This window comes from Sipha flava, unplaced genomic scaffold (genome assembly GCF_003268045.1).
Source record: "Sipha flava isolate LNK unplaced genomic scaffold, YSA_version1 65_pilon_pilon, whole genome shotgun sequence".
In the NCBI taxonomy this organism is placed as follows: Eukaryota; Metazoa; Arthropoda; class Insecta; order Hemiptera; family Aphididae; genus Sipha; species Sipha flava.
Window position 1 is genome coordinate 829,563 of NW_020273605.1, and position 19,451 is coordinate 849,013.

The window sequence follows — 19,451 nt, forward strand, 5'->3', positions numbered from 1 at the left end:
TTATTATTATTATTGTTGTACATCATTTCCACGGATTCATATCGTTAATAAATATATACATATATGTTATATTAACGGTAGGCCGAATGTGGTTAATTTTGTTTGTACAGTGAATGTTAGAAAAGAAGCGTTAAAGTGATGGATATTATATTTCAAATAAACTCATCAATCCGGAAAATTACTTGAGGGTCTTCCACCATGCAAATATGAATCGATGATACCAAAAAGCTATTAACAGGAACAATTCTATTTTTGCGTTCAATCTCAACATTTATTTTATTTTTAAATTTCTATTACAATTTTAACGTTAGTGCCTCAACAAATATCAATATCAAACGAGTATATCCAATACGTGGTATTCATAGTTCAATTAGATGGGTGCTTAAACATAAAAATCAATTCAAGGAACAAACTTGAATGTTTTTCAAAATATCAAATCATCAAGTATTTGACGCACGTTTTTTAAAAGAACACATAATTGTCATCAACGTTATTATTTGCAGCGACTCATAGATAGACGTAAAACTGTGACATTCACGAATCCGACGTAGCTCCACCAACTTCTATATACCTTCGCATTAACAATTAACCTTTTCAATCCGTCGGGAAAATGCCAAAAGTCCATTATAAACCCTTTCATCACATCAGTTGAAAACGATAATTATAATAACTACTACTAAAACTACTGCTAAAACAGCCACCTATATAATGTATACTTATTCAAAAGTTCACGGGCATTTCTGGACACACAACAATGAGTTATACGTATTACGAACGCAAGTAGCGAATTATTCAAATTTTCAATCAGCCGTCTACTACTGCAATATGTATGTCGTTCATTTCCCCCATTTCCCCCAAAGTCGACCGTGCACCGTGAACGCGTATGAGTGTACTGAATAATATCGCACAACTAGTTTTTAACAATTTCCACTCTTTGTTTGCTGACGTTAATCCGATAATGGCCAGAGCACTGTTACGAAGTCGAACACATAATTATTATTATACGATTATCGCCGTGCAGAGTTTTGATCTCTAATCCAGATACTAACGGAATCGGGGGCGACTCCAACTAGTAAGTGTATAACGTCCCCTCGTTCGCAAAAAAAAAAAAAAAAAATGAGCTCTTTTCCATTAAGGTCCAATATTACATTATGCATAAACACACATATGCTTCTGATTTATTTTCATGCTTTTGTACATATTATGCCTTCGTACGCACCTCCACCACCTATATACGTGTATACTTTGTAGTCGTCTATTTAATGGTGTTCAACACGCCAATCAACCACTGCCGCCGATATCAGACCGTTTTGGTGTTTTATTTAATATTCACAACCGTAATGTACGTACCTGTATATACATGTATACTATTTAGCCGTACAGGTAAGTACTGGGTAGGTTAGGTTAAACCACCTATTCTCGTTTTATTTCAATTATTATGTTTTTTTATTTCTTCCGCCCCAATTCGTACTGTCGAAAACACAAGGGGAGTCAATCACTACCTACGGCTTTATAATGAACCGTGTTATATACTGGTACAGTTCACGCCATTTGTAAAAGCAACCGTGGAAAAAATCGCTCGTGTTGTGCAAAATATCAAAGGCGGTTTAAAAACGAAAATATCACTGCGACGGCCGGCTGCATGTAGAAAAAATAGAATTAAAATTTAGAAAAACTTACGATTAAAATACATTTATAACGTACACTCTGACGTACATCGTCATCGTGTTTCGTGATGTATATCGGGGCGGGTACCTGTATAAAATATACACTACATTTAGAAATAATAATAATTCATTAACGACCTATACGCATCTCTACATAATAATGTATACACAAGGGTAACGTTGACTAATTTGATTGACCGTTTCTCCTCCAAGGTACAGCAGATGTGTTATTATACGATTATTATTATTATTACATACAAAATAATATGAGTGTAATGGTGATCGATCAAAAAACAGTTCAATGCATTTGCCATCCCCAGCACGGCCGTGCAACGTAACATCGTGCACTCGATAGACAGTAGGTACGTATAGTGTGTACCTAACCTATATTGTAGTAGTTAAGGTATACGAGATGGTATGCCGTCGCCACCATCAAGTCAGCTCGTCTGTCCGTCAACACAAATAGAAATGGGTAACAAAAATAATAACACCGTTCGACAAATACGGTGCACTTGGTGTATGATCGGACACAAACGACTGTGACGACGAGATATATGATTGTCGTGCTCAGATATATGTTATTCGACGATAAATTCTGTTTAAAAACAATGCCTCGGCAACCGTTAATTATATATACTCTGGTCGTGTTTTTCACAAAAAAATAAATATTCTTTTACATTCGAATTATGGAAACGAAAATAATTATACGTCCCACGTCTGCGAGTGTACGAAAGATGGGAATGTTATAAATTACATATCTACATATCTATATGCGATCGTCATTAAAACAGATCATTCGATCTCGCAGGAAACCTAGAAGTTTACACACGCATTCATTAAAAATCGATTATTGTTATAGGTCTGAATTCCATAAACCGTTCCATGAGTTTGTTCTAAAAATACATAACGCATATACTGCGACTCAGAAATAAATAATCTAAAAACTCGTTTATATAAACGTAAAAGATTTTAAATTAATAAAAACGCAGCCAACTTGAAAGTATAAATAAAACTTTTTATTTCTAAAACTTTTTTTTTTTTTATATTCAATCTGTTACAAATACAGAACAATAAGAATAATTTATGAAAATGAATAGATAAATATAAATAATATAAATAAAATTACGTTGACTAAATGATATTGCTGAGCAATTTTGCCTCAAAAACATTCATCCATTTAAGAAAATATATTATTATAAGGAATAAAATAACGTAGTTCATCCAACGGAATCGCTATAAGGGAATCGTTTGGTATAAGTTATAAACCAGCTGCTGCTTTCGGAATGTACAGTATATTATAATGACGCGTGTACCGCATGCAGTACAAAACCATTATCACACAATGAAAAGAAGGTACTGCTGCTGCAACATTCCTCGATTGAAATATTTGTCAAAAACTATTATCATAAATAGTGTACACAGTTACACACGTATACGTACATTTGCTATTCCTACGTACCGGATACCGGTCATAACAGAGATAAATATAAAACGAAAGAAAAACAATTGTACATTTAAAAAAAAAAAAAAAATGTAAGCGTAAACACTCGACCCAATTGAAACCTCTCTGATTGAGTCGTATGTTTACCTACCTATTGAGTTATTGAATTACCCAGAAGAAGCCTGAGCAAACTACGAAATGTATTAAATTTCGTCGAACCACTTCTGCGTTATAGTGAACGCGGAACGTCATTTGCCGCTTTCTTCCCGTGTCACCCCCTCACAAAACACACGCGCATACATGCTCCATAAAAGAGCATTTGGCAATAATAATAATAATTAGTTATTAATGGTATATTTTAGATAAATACGCGTTCCGTTTACATGACGAACGTGCTTCGTCCCACATCGGAATATATTTAATTTCGTAGTGGAAAAAAAAATGGTGTGATCGTGAATGTGCTTGTTAGCACGGGCCTAAAGCAATAATTAAACAGATATTCATTTTGATAGACGAGCGAATGACTTTTGTGTACAACCCGTTTTCTCCACACAAAATGTTTTTCGCGGAGCACGCTCGTAATATACAAACGGTGTACGTGTATATATACACGTACGTATACATCACACACACACACACACACACACACACACACACACACACACCGCCTCTTCGATTTCATACCGTTCAAAATTAGTTTTCGATTTGATTTACGACGGATTGTCGAAATTCTATCGCATGAGCTACACAGCGACGCAACAGCAATCGGAAACGGCGTTTGATTACAATTCATAAATTATGTGTAAGCTAACTGCGTTGGACGGCGGCCCCGTATGATAACAATATTAAACACTTGCGATTCGGACGGAACAATAATAATCCAAAGACGAATCTACAGGACGTACATACAAGGCCACGCTCACACAAAAACATTTCTATACACAAATATAAGTATTAACATAATATATATTATTATTATTACGATTATATATGCATGTACTATTGTTACAAAAAACGACCAAGTGTGTACAACAGACAAAAAAATCTCATCAATAACAAATGCTGCTTTTCCCTCGGAAATTTCATCGGTCGCGTGTACACCCGAGACCAGGTTTTCGACGTTTTCCTCTCGCGTTCTTTCTCTCGTACCTCAGCCGTCCTACCCGAACCCTCCGGCCGCGTAAAAAAAAAAAAAACATCTTATACGCGCAGACACTTGCGCGCACAACGCACTTCCCCTGCCCCGCACGCACGCACGTCGTCACGGAAGCTACGTCACGTCGAGCGCGCGCAGTGACACCACCTTGCCGCGAACACCTATATGCACACGGGCGCGTGCGCGTGCGCGCGACTTGTAATAATTTTAATTGGAAACGACCGGGAGGGAAGCGCCGCCGCCGCCGCGGTAGTAGTAGTAGTAGTAGTAGCACCGGCGGAGTGCATAGCGCGGACGGGGTGTGGAGGGGCGGATGTAGGCGCGCGCACCCGCAAACGCCGCCGCACGGGAAACACTGGCCCACGCGTGTACGCGCGCACCCGATCGCGGTGCGTATTCCTGCTGATGCGTGTGTTGCGCGCGGCGTAAAGCGGGTTCCGGTCGACGGCCAAACGGAGGCGGCGCGGAGCGCGCGTTTAGTGGCCACGCCTAAAGCGCGATCCGCCTCTTTTCGCGGGCGAAAAAAAAAAATAAGAAAAATTCCCTTTTGTTTTTGTGCCCCGCCGGTGCGAGCAACGGTGCATTGTGCACCGGGTGCAAGGCCGTGCGTTGCATGGGCGCGTACGCGGAAAACGCGACGGGGAACGCGCGCGCCATCTAGCCCGTCTCGGCTCCCTCTCCTCCGCCCCCCGTGCCTGCGCGTACGTATGGGGGGGGGGGGGGGGAAGAAGAAGCTAAATCCGTCTCCGGGCGAAAAAATGAGCGCGGGAGTCGCGGATTAACGCACAACGATACTGTAAACGAAAACAACCGTCGACGTTACCCGCACACACATAAAAGGCCACCGGTGCATTCGGCTGGACGTAATGGGTACACAGGTAATATGTTTCGGGTACACACGCCGGGTAAAACCGGTTACGGTGTTTTCAAGGGACCGTGACGGTGTAAAAGGTGTGTAACGCGGCGGCGGCGAACGGCAGACGCGCGGACGGCGTTGACCCGACGGTTGCCGGTACGGCGGAGGCTCGCGCCCCGAAAACTGTGCAGCGCTCCCCGGTTCTTCCGCGGGGCACAATGACAACACCGGTGGCGGTGCACGCACGACACACCTTTATTTCGCGTGCACATTGGTATTGTTATGTCGTTCTTCTTCGTACACTATTATTATTATTTTTTTTTTTCCCGTGAAATCCGCGCGCGCGTACCCATACGCACAACATATTGTAATACACCTCTACTACCTACGCGCTACGATCGGAGAATGGAAGAAAATAAAGTCGGAATTTCAACAAAACGTTTCGTACGTTCATTGTGCGCTGGGGGTTTTTCGAGCACCTGCAGCAGTGGCGACGGAGAGTGTTTTGCGCGCCGAACGGGTATTCGTCGCGCTATTACGACGAGTATTTGTTCCCGTCTTAACGTCCGTTAACCCATCGTTTTTCACGCCCGGCAAATCGTAAGAACCGCTTTTGTTTACACAATAGCTTTAATCGAACGACGCATGCGGATCGACGTACCAGCGCAGCCAGTCGAATACTTTATTTGGATTTCTTAGAAGCGTACGGAGTATACGCAAAAGTTACGCAAAATAATAATAAAGCGTGAAAACAAAAAATATACTCAAAAGTTACACAAAACAATAATAAAGCGCGAAAACGAAAAAATTTATTTTGTTTGAAGTATTTGTTTTCGATCAATACTCCGACGACGGTTATGTTTGTCAGTGTACGATTTAGTTTCTCAAACAGTTTATAATAACGCATCCGGTGTACACGATATTTTAGTATTTTAATGTTTTTAAGTTTTCGCTCTTCGAATGTTTCGACTTTTCGACTGAACAATTCTGCAAGGATTTACGCCGCAGAGTAAAGATAAAATACGCCCTACTCGATTGCGTCTCGGTAATGGAACCATTGCTGTCCCCTCTTAAATCCCCGTGTGTAACATCACTTAATGTAATTAACTTAGCTCGCCCGAAGCAAAACAATCGGTATAATTCGATTTTTTTTCCCGTTTTTCGGCTCAGAGACCACCTGCGGGATATAATAGCGATACAAATGTTATTTGATTTCACAATAACTTTTTTCTCGTCTTTACGGAATGTTGTACGTCAACGTTTTTATAAACATATATACATTTATCGATCATGTAATAAGAGTCCTCTGACTTCCGATTTTGTCCGAGTGGCGGACACTAAACGACGTAGCATTGTAAACGATTAGCTAATAAAGTTAATAAATATGGCGTATGACAAACAAAACTGGAAAAGAACACAAATCTATTAACTACACTGTAAAAATTACATTTCAGACGGCACCGACTAATCGATAATTAATATCCAGGAATACTAATGCTCACATATTTCGTTCTATTAGGTAAAAGACACCGAAAATTTTTTGTTTCACCATTTCAATTACGACTCGGATCGATTGCAAGTAATCACATTAATGGAAACAATTTAGTAAATCCAATGAGGAAAAAAAAGTCACACTACCGTATTATAAAACTTAATTAAAAACATATTAAAAGTGTTTGAATTGTGGTGAAATATAGTCGGACTCTTTAAGTTACGACAATATAATAGATTTACCAAATTACGTTTACATTTCGATGAGCGTCACCACGACGACTACCCGGTATGTTTTGAAAGCTATATTAGTTCTGACAAATGGAATGTATTTATTATTAAAACCAACCCTTAACACAAAGCTTCCAGTTAAAAAATATTAGCATATATTTATATATTTTTTAAAGCAGAGCGCTGTACTCCAATTAAGTCTTCAAATGCAGATACTTCACAAGAAAAATATAATCAACTAGGTTTTATTTTTTCTCGCTTGTAATAATTTATAAATTATTAACTACAACATAGTTCTTATAAAAAATTATACGTTTGTCACTAAAAATTGGATATTCTATTGAATTTATTATAGTATTAGAAATTTAATAGTGGGTTAATCGACATATTAATCAATTGGTATTACAGGTTCGATTAAATGCAAAAAACAAAAAATATCAACTAAAGCTTATTTGTTCGTAAACAGTATTTAATTAATGGAATTAATATTAAGGCATATAGTATAAACGTGCGTAATAGATTTCACTGAATAATGTGTTGATGACTTTTATTTTTTTTTTAATTCATATAAATATTGTAAACAGCAATCAATATTCGATATTATAAAATAGTCTCAAATTTAACTACACATTGATGTAAAATAAAAACCTACGGAGAAATTTTATATTTTTTTTCCATCTCACCTTTTTTTTAAAATATTTTAAAATATTAATTTTAACTACTAATTAAAACCAAGTATACTCCTTTTATAAAAATAAAAATAATTTTCTATTATGATGGCGATTAAAAAATGACGATAATAATTAATCTTGATCCCGAACGATAAAATATCTTGTAAAATAATTTTATATTATAGTATTTTTATGACGTCCAATTAATTATAATACATCCATCCCGTGAGAAACTTGGATGTGACGGAAATATTGGGGCGTAACTCCCTCTAAGAGGGTTACCAAGACATAAAAAACATCACGGGAATTGAAAAATCCAAATTACAAAGGGATCAATTAATATATAAATTAAACTGTCAACTTAAACACAAAAGAAATTCTAAAAAAAAAATTTTGAACGACTAAATTTTTTACAATATATGTTATAACCGATGACTAACAATAGTTTAATAAGTAGAATTGACATTGTTGGCCCCCATAAACGTGCGAGTGACTCGAAAACGAAATAAACGTGAAAAACTGATTTTTTTTTTTTACCAACTTAATATCAAGTCGTCGTTTCGATAAAAATGAAAAATATCTATAAACGATTACTTAATCCTTACGAGTGTAAGTGACATATTCGCACAGTCGAAACGTGTCTGAAATCGAGTTTTTACTATTTCTGAGAAAATAGCTAGTGTTTCAGACAACGTTTATATTGCAATATACGTGTTCATAGGTATAAATATACAAGTGTGAATAGTTTTTGCTAAGGTAGCTAAACGATCAAATTCACTAAAACAGATCGTATGACGACCGATAATTTTTTTATTTAAAATATTTAATCGAGAAAAATAAAAAAAAAAAACAACTTTCAACAATCCGGACTAGACGAATTCTAAATGCACTACAGTCTGTAGACCACCAACACCGTAGTTTATATGACACATTCTCAATCATATCATTATAATGATTGTACACTACACACATCTGAGAAACAAATCTCGGTCCATATAATTACAATACACAGGGGACTATTTACCATAGAATTCACACGGAATGAAACAGCCATAAATAAATGCGTATATTAACTAATAAAATAATACGGTTTTTTTTTTTTTTTTTTTTTTATTATATCGTTCGGAAATTTATAACGACAACACCTATGCACGAAAGAAAAGAGAAGAAAAATAATAATAATAATTTAAATTATTATTTAGAATATGATGTCTTAATTTTTATGTATTATTTTTTATTTTATTTTAGCGTTTTAAATTTAAACAATCGTCTAGATTAAAATATTACGATTTCAGTTGTGAACTTCCTGTTCTCGTCAATATTCTTACTTACACTTATAGCAGGTAACGATAATGTATAATGGATCGTGAACCAAGTTAAATTATAACATTAAATTATTAGTTCCGGTTCTAAATATGCACACACACATAGAAATATATATAAATATTTATGTATGGCACAATCGAGTAAATCGGTGTGTGTTTATGTGTGTGTGTGTGTGTGTATAAATATAAGTACATATTATAAATGGTATATATAAGGGCTAAGATGTAGGTATAAATAGGTTGTACCGCAACGAGCACAGGTATGCAGCTGCGGTATGCTAGGGCGCAGGGGTAGAGGTTACCCGAGGTCAGGCTGTACGCGCGTGCATGTGCAAGAGAGCGCGCGAGAAAAATAAAAGAAAATAACGATACCAAGACCATGAGACTGCGATGAAGACTATCGCGCGTACGTATCGGTGACGTAGTCGTGTGTGCGTTTATATTAATGCGAGAGAGTATTTGTGAGCGACTAAATGTATGCGCGTATTGTGTGAACGCGCGCGAGTGCGACCGAACAAGAGACAGAACGGGTAGCTCATGCGACGGCGCAGGTCATAATCGTTTAACTTCGATTCGATATTTTTACAACGATTTACCCGAATCGAAAACGTCTCCGGTTACAATAATGTCTTATCGACTACATACGAGATTTTTTTTTTTTTTACATTTCCGTATGATTGAATTCCATCAAATATTTATGATGATAATACTATATTATCAATATTAACAATACTATTGTACTGTTTACCTAATAATGATCGAACAATAGTTATTTCGATTCTACGCCGAGCGGTGGATTCCGCAACTCGTAAAAGTGCACTGGTATGAGAGTTGACGTTCGTTTCGTCGCGTTAAATACAATCGTACACGTATCGTGCAGGTACGAATATATTTTACGCGCCGCGTTCACAATTAATAAAATCGAAAAATAAATTACGCCTTTGATACGATCCGTAATGCACTCTAAAGACGAGTTGTGTTGTATACTACGTGATTTATATTATTTATAAAAACAAGGTGGATTTTTAGCACGTTTCAACGTTTTCTCCTTTAACTCCAACAGACGTACACAGAAAACTAGGAAGAGGTTTAATGCTGTTGAATTGAAGATCGGACGGGTTGAATTGCAGAATTTTTTTTTTTTGTTATATATAGAATGTTGTTTATACGAATTTGTAGAGAACGTGATTCCATAAAAATTTCAAAAGATTTTTCGAACAATTGAAGAAAACATACACAAAAAATTATACAACAAGTCATAAATCAAGTATAAATCGACAACTCATTTAAATAGCATTAAATATATGTATATATTGTCAAAATACATATAAATTATTTTTTTTCGTTTTATACATTTTTTAACGATAAGATTTAAAATGTCAATGTTATATTCATTTGTATGTTGTTTAAATAATAATCTCTAACATCAATCAATACTAGAATTAGTGTTAATAGCTCATTGCAAAGTCTTTATTTTGTTATAATTAAATTACATTTAATGTAAAAAAAAATAAGTATAAATTATATTTATAAACTCGTTGTTCTACGTTTTTAATCATAACGATTTCGAACTATATTAGACGTGTGAAAATAATAATAAAACACAGCACGTATTATATTTTACGACATTCTTAACATTAATTACAGCGATGATTGTTATAAACGTTATATAGTATACCGATAAAAACAAAGGAAAAATACATTTCATTGTCGCTGGATAATATGTTTAGAAATAATTTATTACAATAGTAGGCGTGTAATATATTATGAAATATTTATTACATATTAAAATATTTTCTATGTAAATGCTATAATTAAAGGCTATGTTATTAATACTTCTTAGTTTATTTGCTTTTATCCTGTTGGAAAAACAAATAAGAATTAGTCTATTAAGTGACCATTTATTTGGTAATATAATAACGATTTATCTCATAATGGAAAAAAAACTTTCCTTAAAATAGTATAATAATGGTGGATAATAACTAATCGAATGTTTTTTCTAACTTGTAAATGGATATATAACTGTTTAAAAATGTACATATTTTCTTCGAATATACCTAATGGTAATTAAAAAAAAAAAAAAAAAACATTAAAAAAGACAAACAATCTAAAGTCTTTGGACACGGTCAAGACAGAAATTAATGCGAAGGTGTCTCCAGACGATTTGTTCATTGTCCATAATTTCTTCTAATGTCTTCCACTAACGTCCATAAACACGTTTTTTAATATTTATTACATATAATTACTTTTTCCTTCTTTTATTCACTGCCCTTTTGTTTATTTCTATTTTAGTTTTTAACAGCTACACAAAATACATGTATACAAACATTCGAGTGGTTCAGAATCAAGTTCATAAAACCCGATTCAAATTTTATTTCAAGTAATAAACCATTAAAATTTACTAAATGTATACAATTATACAACTAAAAATATGTATAAGAACCAATGTACTAAATATATTACTCGATTGTTATCTTAATTAATCATAAAAAATTTAAAAATACGGATTATAATTACTTTTGACAGCCCAGTTGGTGCCAGTAGATCATTACTGTTTTTATTTTATCATTGCCTGTACTACATGTTTACAAGTACTAATTTATTTGAAAATAAACTGCAGCATGTGTCTAAAATAAAAATTATGATTTTTAATAAACTTTAATGTACTCAACACAAGTACTTATAATATGAGCAATTTATAACTTATTAATATTCTAGTGACTAAATAGTTCAGTTTTACAAGCCATGACGATTCACAAGCAGTCATTGTAAGTTTATATTATTAGTGTTTTGTAAATTACATTGTTTCTTAGTCATTAGGTTTAACAATCATTCAATGAAGAAAATATAAGTTTTAAAATAATTCACATTTATTAGAGAAAATGGTATATAAAGTTCATAAAAGAAAGGCTTTGTCGAAAAATAAATACAAAATTCATAATAACGCATCCCTTCAATATTTATTTTTTTTTTTTAACATAAATGAAACATTTTTATAACGATAGTAAAACATCATAATGAAAAAAAATGAACAGGACACTCGTAATTATTAGTAAAATAAAAAACGTTTTCACTTCACAACTTACGATCATAATATTCGTTCGCATTTCCTTTTCGAAGTACAATAACATCATTAGGACTTCGAGAAGTCACTACTGATGGGAAAATTATGATTTATCCAAAAAAATACTTTTCCAACTATATTGCCTCTATATATCTTCTCTAATTAGACATGACGGAGATCGTACATACTTACATACCAATGTCGAGTTAAAAAATTAAATAACGATCTTTCTCGTGTATGTTATTACAATACGAATACCTATAACATCCATAATTATCTATAACTACAATAACAATATACCTGAGTGCAGTGGCATATATAGGGGGAGACTAGCGGGCTGTAGCCCCTCTCTTCCCCCCGAAATTTTTTAAAAAATTTAAAAATTTGTTATATTTTAATGGTGCTTTATGCTTATTTAAAATTTGCGTCCAACTTCAAATCGTTTTGGGACATTCTGTACATGAAATGTAGATAAGTACCTACTGTGTCTTATTAGTAATTCTTAGATAGCAGTGGTAATTTCACTCTGTCCATAGTAGCCCGTCATGAAAATATTTTCTGTAAACGCCACTGTCCGAGTGTTTAAAATTATTAAAATTTAACGAAGCAATGCAAAAGAACGATTGCGTACGAGGAATCTGTTGTGTTATTGTCAACTCAACAACGACAATTTCGAAGAAAAATATAAGAAAACGCGATCCAAGCAACGTACATACATAATAATGTTATAAAACATAAATACGTCTGCAAGTTTATTTCACATACATATACAGTGTAAAGCGTTTACGAGTTTGCCCGACAAAAAAACCACGGGCATGTGAAATATTAAAAAAAAAATCAATGAAACGCGTATATCTTCTAGGCAATAGTTCTTGGAATTCAACACTATTTTTTATTTTATAATCTTTAGCTTTTAGTATTTTCTTTTATCCCTGTGCTAATCCCGTTAAACTTTGCAGTTGGACGGTCTAAGGAGACGCGTTCGCGGTTTAGAAGAAAATAGAAAAAACCCATCCTGAAGCCAACAGTCCTTCCACTACATACGAAAGCAAACACCACAAACACAAATAGACGCATCATATTTTTATATAATATCCACACGCCGCGTCGGTACAAATCCCGTGACGGATTGACCAGACGGAAGGAGAAAAGTGTCACGACGGACGATTTGACACTTTTACCCAAGTCGTCGGTCGTCTTTCACTTCTGCTACCCGACAACCACTACTATACTTAGACTCTATCGCGCTGTCTCGACATCACCCACAGCCCGAACCGAGACCGACCGAGAGATCTGGATAATCTCTCGGAAAGTGCATGAACATCATACCGCGAAATAGCTAAAAGCCGTGCAAAGAGAGAGTGAGAGAGAGAAAGATGTACAGAGACCCTGGCATAATTAGTATGCGGCAGGGTTGATGACTTTTATTTACATTTATATTTATGTATATAAAACATGAGTAGACCGATTTTCGCACCCTTCTCGAGCAATCAGTCACCAATGGTGTTAAACTCAAAATAAAATTTATTTAAAGAAATTATTTATTGAGTTTATGCTCAACCTCAGCATAAATCTTATGCTTAAAAAATTACTTCTGATAATTTTCCACTCAACATCGTTTCAAATATGATATCACAATTTATTTCCAATTTAATTTTTGTAATTGGTCCATTAATGATCCTACTAACCAAGGTTTTACACAAACGTTTATCTCCATAGCTAATAATACTTCGCTCATTATCCAACAATTATTCATCATATTTTTTTTTGTTTTTATTACAGCTTTAAGTAATAATTAATATAACTCCATTCATCATATTATATCTAAATATTTTTTTCTAGTGCAAACAATCTAATCTCATAATACGTTATTTTATAACGTTGTTCGCACAATTGTAAATTTTATTTAACTGTCTAACTTTTATAGTCTTGTACTTAAAGTTATTAAAAAAATAAAAAGTTATATATTGTAATATTTTTCTCGATCAGAAAACGACAATGAGATAAGTTCATGCATCGTTTTCCGATTCACTGCGATACATCGAATATGCTTCGATAATAATTATTAGTAAATTAAAGCCTATAATCAGATACCTATATTAAATTCGTATATCACAAGACTAAAAAGAAAAAAATGTAAGTATATTTTATGGGTATTGATGAGAGTCAATAATATACGTAGACTATTTTATAGTAAATGTATAAGTTATACAGCTCAAGTACGGGAGGATAGATAAGTAATTTAAATAAGTAGGTACATACATATATATATATATATATATATGTACATGTATATAATAGTCGCTAAACGCCTACGCAAATTAAAAAATTATATTTGTTATTAATTCTAGACGTTGAAAACCCTAGGTAGAAATTTTTTTATTATCAAGACACATTACCTAAAAGGGGTATATTGTGGCCGTATTATTACCAACGAAGGTGTTCGTGTGTTTTCAACTAGGCTACTGAGAAGCATGTGTAAATTATGTAGATTTTTGATAATACTTTAAATTGATTATAAATATTGTTTGCGTGCAAAAGAAAAATGCACATAAACGAGCAACAATGTCCAACATGTAATAGGTAGGTAAATAAAAATCGATGTTTTATACTATATACGAAGATAATTATGCAGAAAAAACAGTAACAATAACAATGAAACAACAATCGTAATTAATATACAATTAATTCGGTTTATATAGTAATTTAGTATACTGTTGACAGATATTAAAATTAATTTCAGAGAAATCGATTCACCTAATTATATGAACTGTTTTTGTACCACAGCATAAAATCCATATTAAATTATAAGAATAAAATAATTATCATTGTTATTCATTTTTAAATTGTTGTATGATAATGGACATTTTTGCTTCGATTGTATTTATGTTAACAAAAAGTAAAAAATATCTATTTGATATTTATGCAGAACCAAAAAAAATTATATATATTGTCAGTTGTTATCATGTGTATTAAAAAAAATTTATTTATAATGTAAAAATATAATTTTATACCATAAGTAGATCATTTACTCACGAAAAAGAATAATTATAAAATCTTAAATAAATCTAAATAGGTATATACTGTTATATGTAAGTAAGCTGATACTCTGTTAATTTCAAAACAATCGAAAAACAATCTAAGCTTTACAGTTGAACCAAATTCATTATGCAAAAACGTTCAATGTTCACTATACATTTATTTTAAACGTGCTTGATACGACAAGAGTATGACACACGTGAATAACGAACCAAAACAATATACAAACATACCAACCTTTATTCGTAATAGCCTATCCAATATCTGTACTAATGTAACGCTCTCAAATCTCGTAGCAACAATTTTTTCGGTATATTTTCTCACGGACTTCCCGATGAACATGGGACGTATAAATCACGGTCGTCTTATCAAATACTATCGATTCATTATAATGTAGGTATATGTATATACACGTATATATGCTTGACCAGGTTGGGCGGGGGTATGAAAAAGTGTTACGAGATAAAAAATAAATAAAAAACAAAATAAAAAAAACACTCCGTTTGTTTCCCTGCTTGTTGGTCAGGAGAACTCTTTACACGGCATTGCGGAGCGCGTCCGGAGGAATCATGAACATTCATCAAATTCCCAAGGTTAACGTACACACACTCACACACAAACTCCCTCTGTTCGGACACACGCGGACGGATCGAAACCGGTTACGGTCGGGGCCCCCGAGAAGAGAATATTATCATCGGTAAAAATACAAGTATATGATGCATGTATAAAATAATAATAATAATAATAATAATAATAGTATTAAAATCCGTTTTACTGGGCAGGTAGTATTTTTTTTTCATATTTAAAACATTTGCTTTTGTCATCCCCACCGTACACCACTACATTTAAAGGGTGCCTGTATCGTACATGTGTACATGGTGTGTACCAACACATGAGGTGGAAACACGTCTAATATAATGACCAAAATCACGAAAACAACAATTACTCGGGATTGTTCGAGAAATATAAATACATATCATGATAGACGTGTGTAGTAGTATTGCATGCGTGCGCCGAGTTAATTTTTATAAAACTTTGTTGGAATATGATTAGCGAAGACATTTTTAACGAGACGAATTAAATGGTTAACATATAATATTGAGCAGCAAATGCTAAAAAAACGGAAAACGAATAACATCGGATAACCGATATTTTCACACCATTTAAATTTCCCAGATTTAATTTTGTACGCACATAATATACATCCAAGCATCTGACAACAACACAATAGTTTATAATTTTGTCGTATCGAGTTCGTTGTTTTTGCTTTACCTTAACCGGTAACATTAAAACAACAAAATAAACGCGGAAACGAATTGTATTAGTATTTTCAAAAGTTCCGGTTTTTAATAATATTTCTGTTGTGATGAACAACAACGGTCGTTACGTCACGATTTGGACGACAAAGAAATATAATACAAAATAGAATACACGACGCGTGCACACGTCGAGAAAGAAAAAAAAACTAGTGATCGTAATAAGCATCCGGCGTATTTGGTTCGACTGCAGTATTCATTTCCTAGTAAACCTCTAATGACCACGTAGCCGGTTCGACAATGCGTCAACGGATAAAGAGAAGAAAATAAAGTGCGGTCCATCGCGTCGTACACGCGTCTTCTGTCGAATCGATTTGCAGAATACGTACTACATATGTTTCGAAAGTGATTTACGAAACTTTTCTGTGTTCGTGCGAGTTGGACCAACAGCGGTGACGGTTGATTAAAAACATATATCAGAATTCGCCGAACTAGTGGTAAAAATTCGTCGACCTAGGTAAATTATGTTGGAGTTTAGCCAGTTTAGAATCACAACCGCTCGAACTGTCGGCAAAGCAATTGCGTACGCGCGTCTGTTGCTACTATACCGTCCGACGTTAAAGTCGTTGGACCAAGTGTTAATTTGAAAAGTTTTTCGTCTACAGCGCAGAACGCGCGTAATTGGGTTGGATGTTACAACGAACCGTGGTCGACACGAATATACAGCACAATTTTATTTTACCAGTGTTTGGATTACAGATCGGAAAAATTACGCGATTTCCTTTTTGTTTTACCCCCAACAGCCCTGATTAAGTGGAAATGACGGAGAGAAAAAATTACCGTCGAAGCCTCCACCAATGCACGGCGGTATCCAGGAACCACGGACTATTAGGCGTATGCCGTGGTCGCGCCGATAGATCGGAAAGGACGAGAGTGGTGCGCGGAGAAAGACCTACCGCCCTGACCTATAGCTCATTACTCCTCTCATCTCGTCAAGTTCAATGTTTCTTTCATCACGGATATTTCCATCACGTCTGTCACTGCTCATTATCGAAACGAGTTTTTGTTCCGCGGGGGGATTGCACGTACGTACACGCGCGAACACGAGCAAAATTATGAGCAGACGAACAATTACAATTTTTTCTTATTCTAAAATTACAAAAAAAAAAGTCATAAACATTCAAATTTTGTTTCCGGCGAGAATTATGAATATCGAAATGTGTCGTCTAAGGGGTTACGGTGAAAAACGTTGTTTCGACGAATACGACGATGGTTTAAAAACGCGATTATTACGCGCATCGGTCTATCTCGTAACCCTGGCCGCGTAACTGTATTACAATAATACAATCGATACATAACGGAAGGGTCTCGTTGTTAAACCATAAACCGCGCGCGGTTACTACGTGTCGACCACGGGACGACGTAAATATACGAAATAAAAAATAATAATAAAACATCGCCGTACGTACATGCACGGACATTGTGAACAGGTAAGACGTATCGATTAAACGTACAAATAATAACATTAATAACACTAATAACAATATAATTAAAATAGTAATAAAATCGAAATAGAACAATTTCGACGACGACCGACCATCCGAAACAACAGTGTACCCAGTGCAAAAATATCAACAGATAATATGTGTGTGTGTGTACCTAGAATGGATCACAGCGGTTTTCGTACAAACGGTCAACGGTACATGTTTACGTGTATAATATATATATACTGGGGTACACACGAGTCCGGTGCGGTCTGTCGGGCAAAAAATGTGATGTTGGGGGAGGAGGGACAGACGAGTCGTTCGAGGAGCCGTTGTAATACCGTTAAACGTACTCACATTGAATTCGACGTGTTCCAGTGCACGGTGAAGGACTTGGTGCAGTCGCTGACCGTGGACAGCAGGACCGTCTCGAAGCATATGAGCAGGACCAGCGTGAGGCACGACGTGATCTTGGTGCACGAGACGCCGCGCATCGTAGCGGCGGACCGTCGGCGTGTGATGGCCGCGGCCGGCGGCGAGAAGAACCGCAGACAGCCCGGCAGCCCCGGGAACCCGAACAGGTTGTCGAACAGCACCATGGCGCGCGTCGGGGTGTGCGGCGAACTTTGTCCGTCGGCGGGCGAACGGGAGCGCGAAAACAATAGCGCGCAAGACCCGGGTCGGGGGATGAACGTGACTCGCGATAAAGGAACAACTGTCTCGCGCCGATCCGTCGGTGGGTCGGAGAAAATAGAAACAGCGGCGGTACTGTTGCTTTGTCGGTGTCAACAGCGCGTCGTCGGCGCGGCGATGACGGTCATCCGGCGGGCGGCGGTGGCCGCGACATGATCAAGACGACGACGACGGGTGACTGCGGGCCCGGACCATCTAGACGCGAGCGGATCGTAGCGGTCGGCGATCGAGAGGCGATGCGGTCGCGTTCCGGACAGAGGATACGGACGTAGTGGTGGACGTGCGCGTCGGACGGATGGAAAAACGACCGGTCGAGACTCGTTCGAATCGAGAACGAAACCGAAATAACAGACGGGGGCGGCGGACGGACGCGCGTATGGCACAAACACGCAACACAGCGATAGACGATCGCAGTACGGCGGACAGTACGATACTGACGAGCTGTCGCGATGGTGAGAACGGTCTAGGCGCGCGCAACGGTCCGGCAACGCCGCGTGCCCAACACGGCGGCGGCGTTCCCTTCACCCCCTCTTGCCGTACACCATCCGCGCGTCGCCCTACGGGACGGTACCGCCGTACGATCAACGCGCCACCTAACGGCTCACGACCGCCGCGCCATCTATGCGACAGCGAGTTATCGCCGCCGATAGTGCGGTTCAAACGCGACGTAAACTATTCCCGTACGTTACGGGCGATGTTCGGGTCAGACGAGGTATTTTTTATCCAGATAAAGATACCGATAAAGATGAACACTGTTTCATCTAGATAACGATAAAGATATCATTTTTTAAACGGACGCAAACCAATGTCCGTAAGTTTTCTTTTATTATTATTTCATTCGTTTTACAACATCATACCAAATTTATGTGCTCAAACACAGGTTATACATTTTTTTTAGGATTTCATTATTTATTTACGAAACAACGAATAAAGAACTGGTAAAAACAAATGATGTATTTTTACGATTAGTTAATTACCGTTGGAATTACCGTACCCTTACTCTAGGGTACTCGTAGGGCAAATGTTATTAATAATTAATACGTTGATAACTGCAAACAGCCGTTCTTAGAATAGCAG

General features: G+C 36.1%; 1 protein-coding gene across 1 annotated transcript in view; it reads right to left on the reverse strand.

Annotated features, from left to right (window-relative positions):
- Positions 1 to 18,817, reverse strand: part of LOC112691666 (ephrin-B1) — a 221,762-nt gene extending 202,945 nt beyond the window's left edge. Inside the window, exon 1 of the mRNA XM_025566012.1 lies at positions 18,039 to 18,817. Coding sequence (XP_025421797.1) covers positions 18,039 to 18,280 — 242 coding nt within the window. The 5' untranslated portion in view covers positions 18,281 to 18,817. The remainder of the gene's footprint in view (positions 1 to 18,038) is intronic.
- Positions 18,818 to 19,451: the final 634 nt, after the last annotated feature.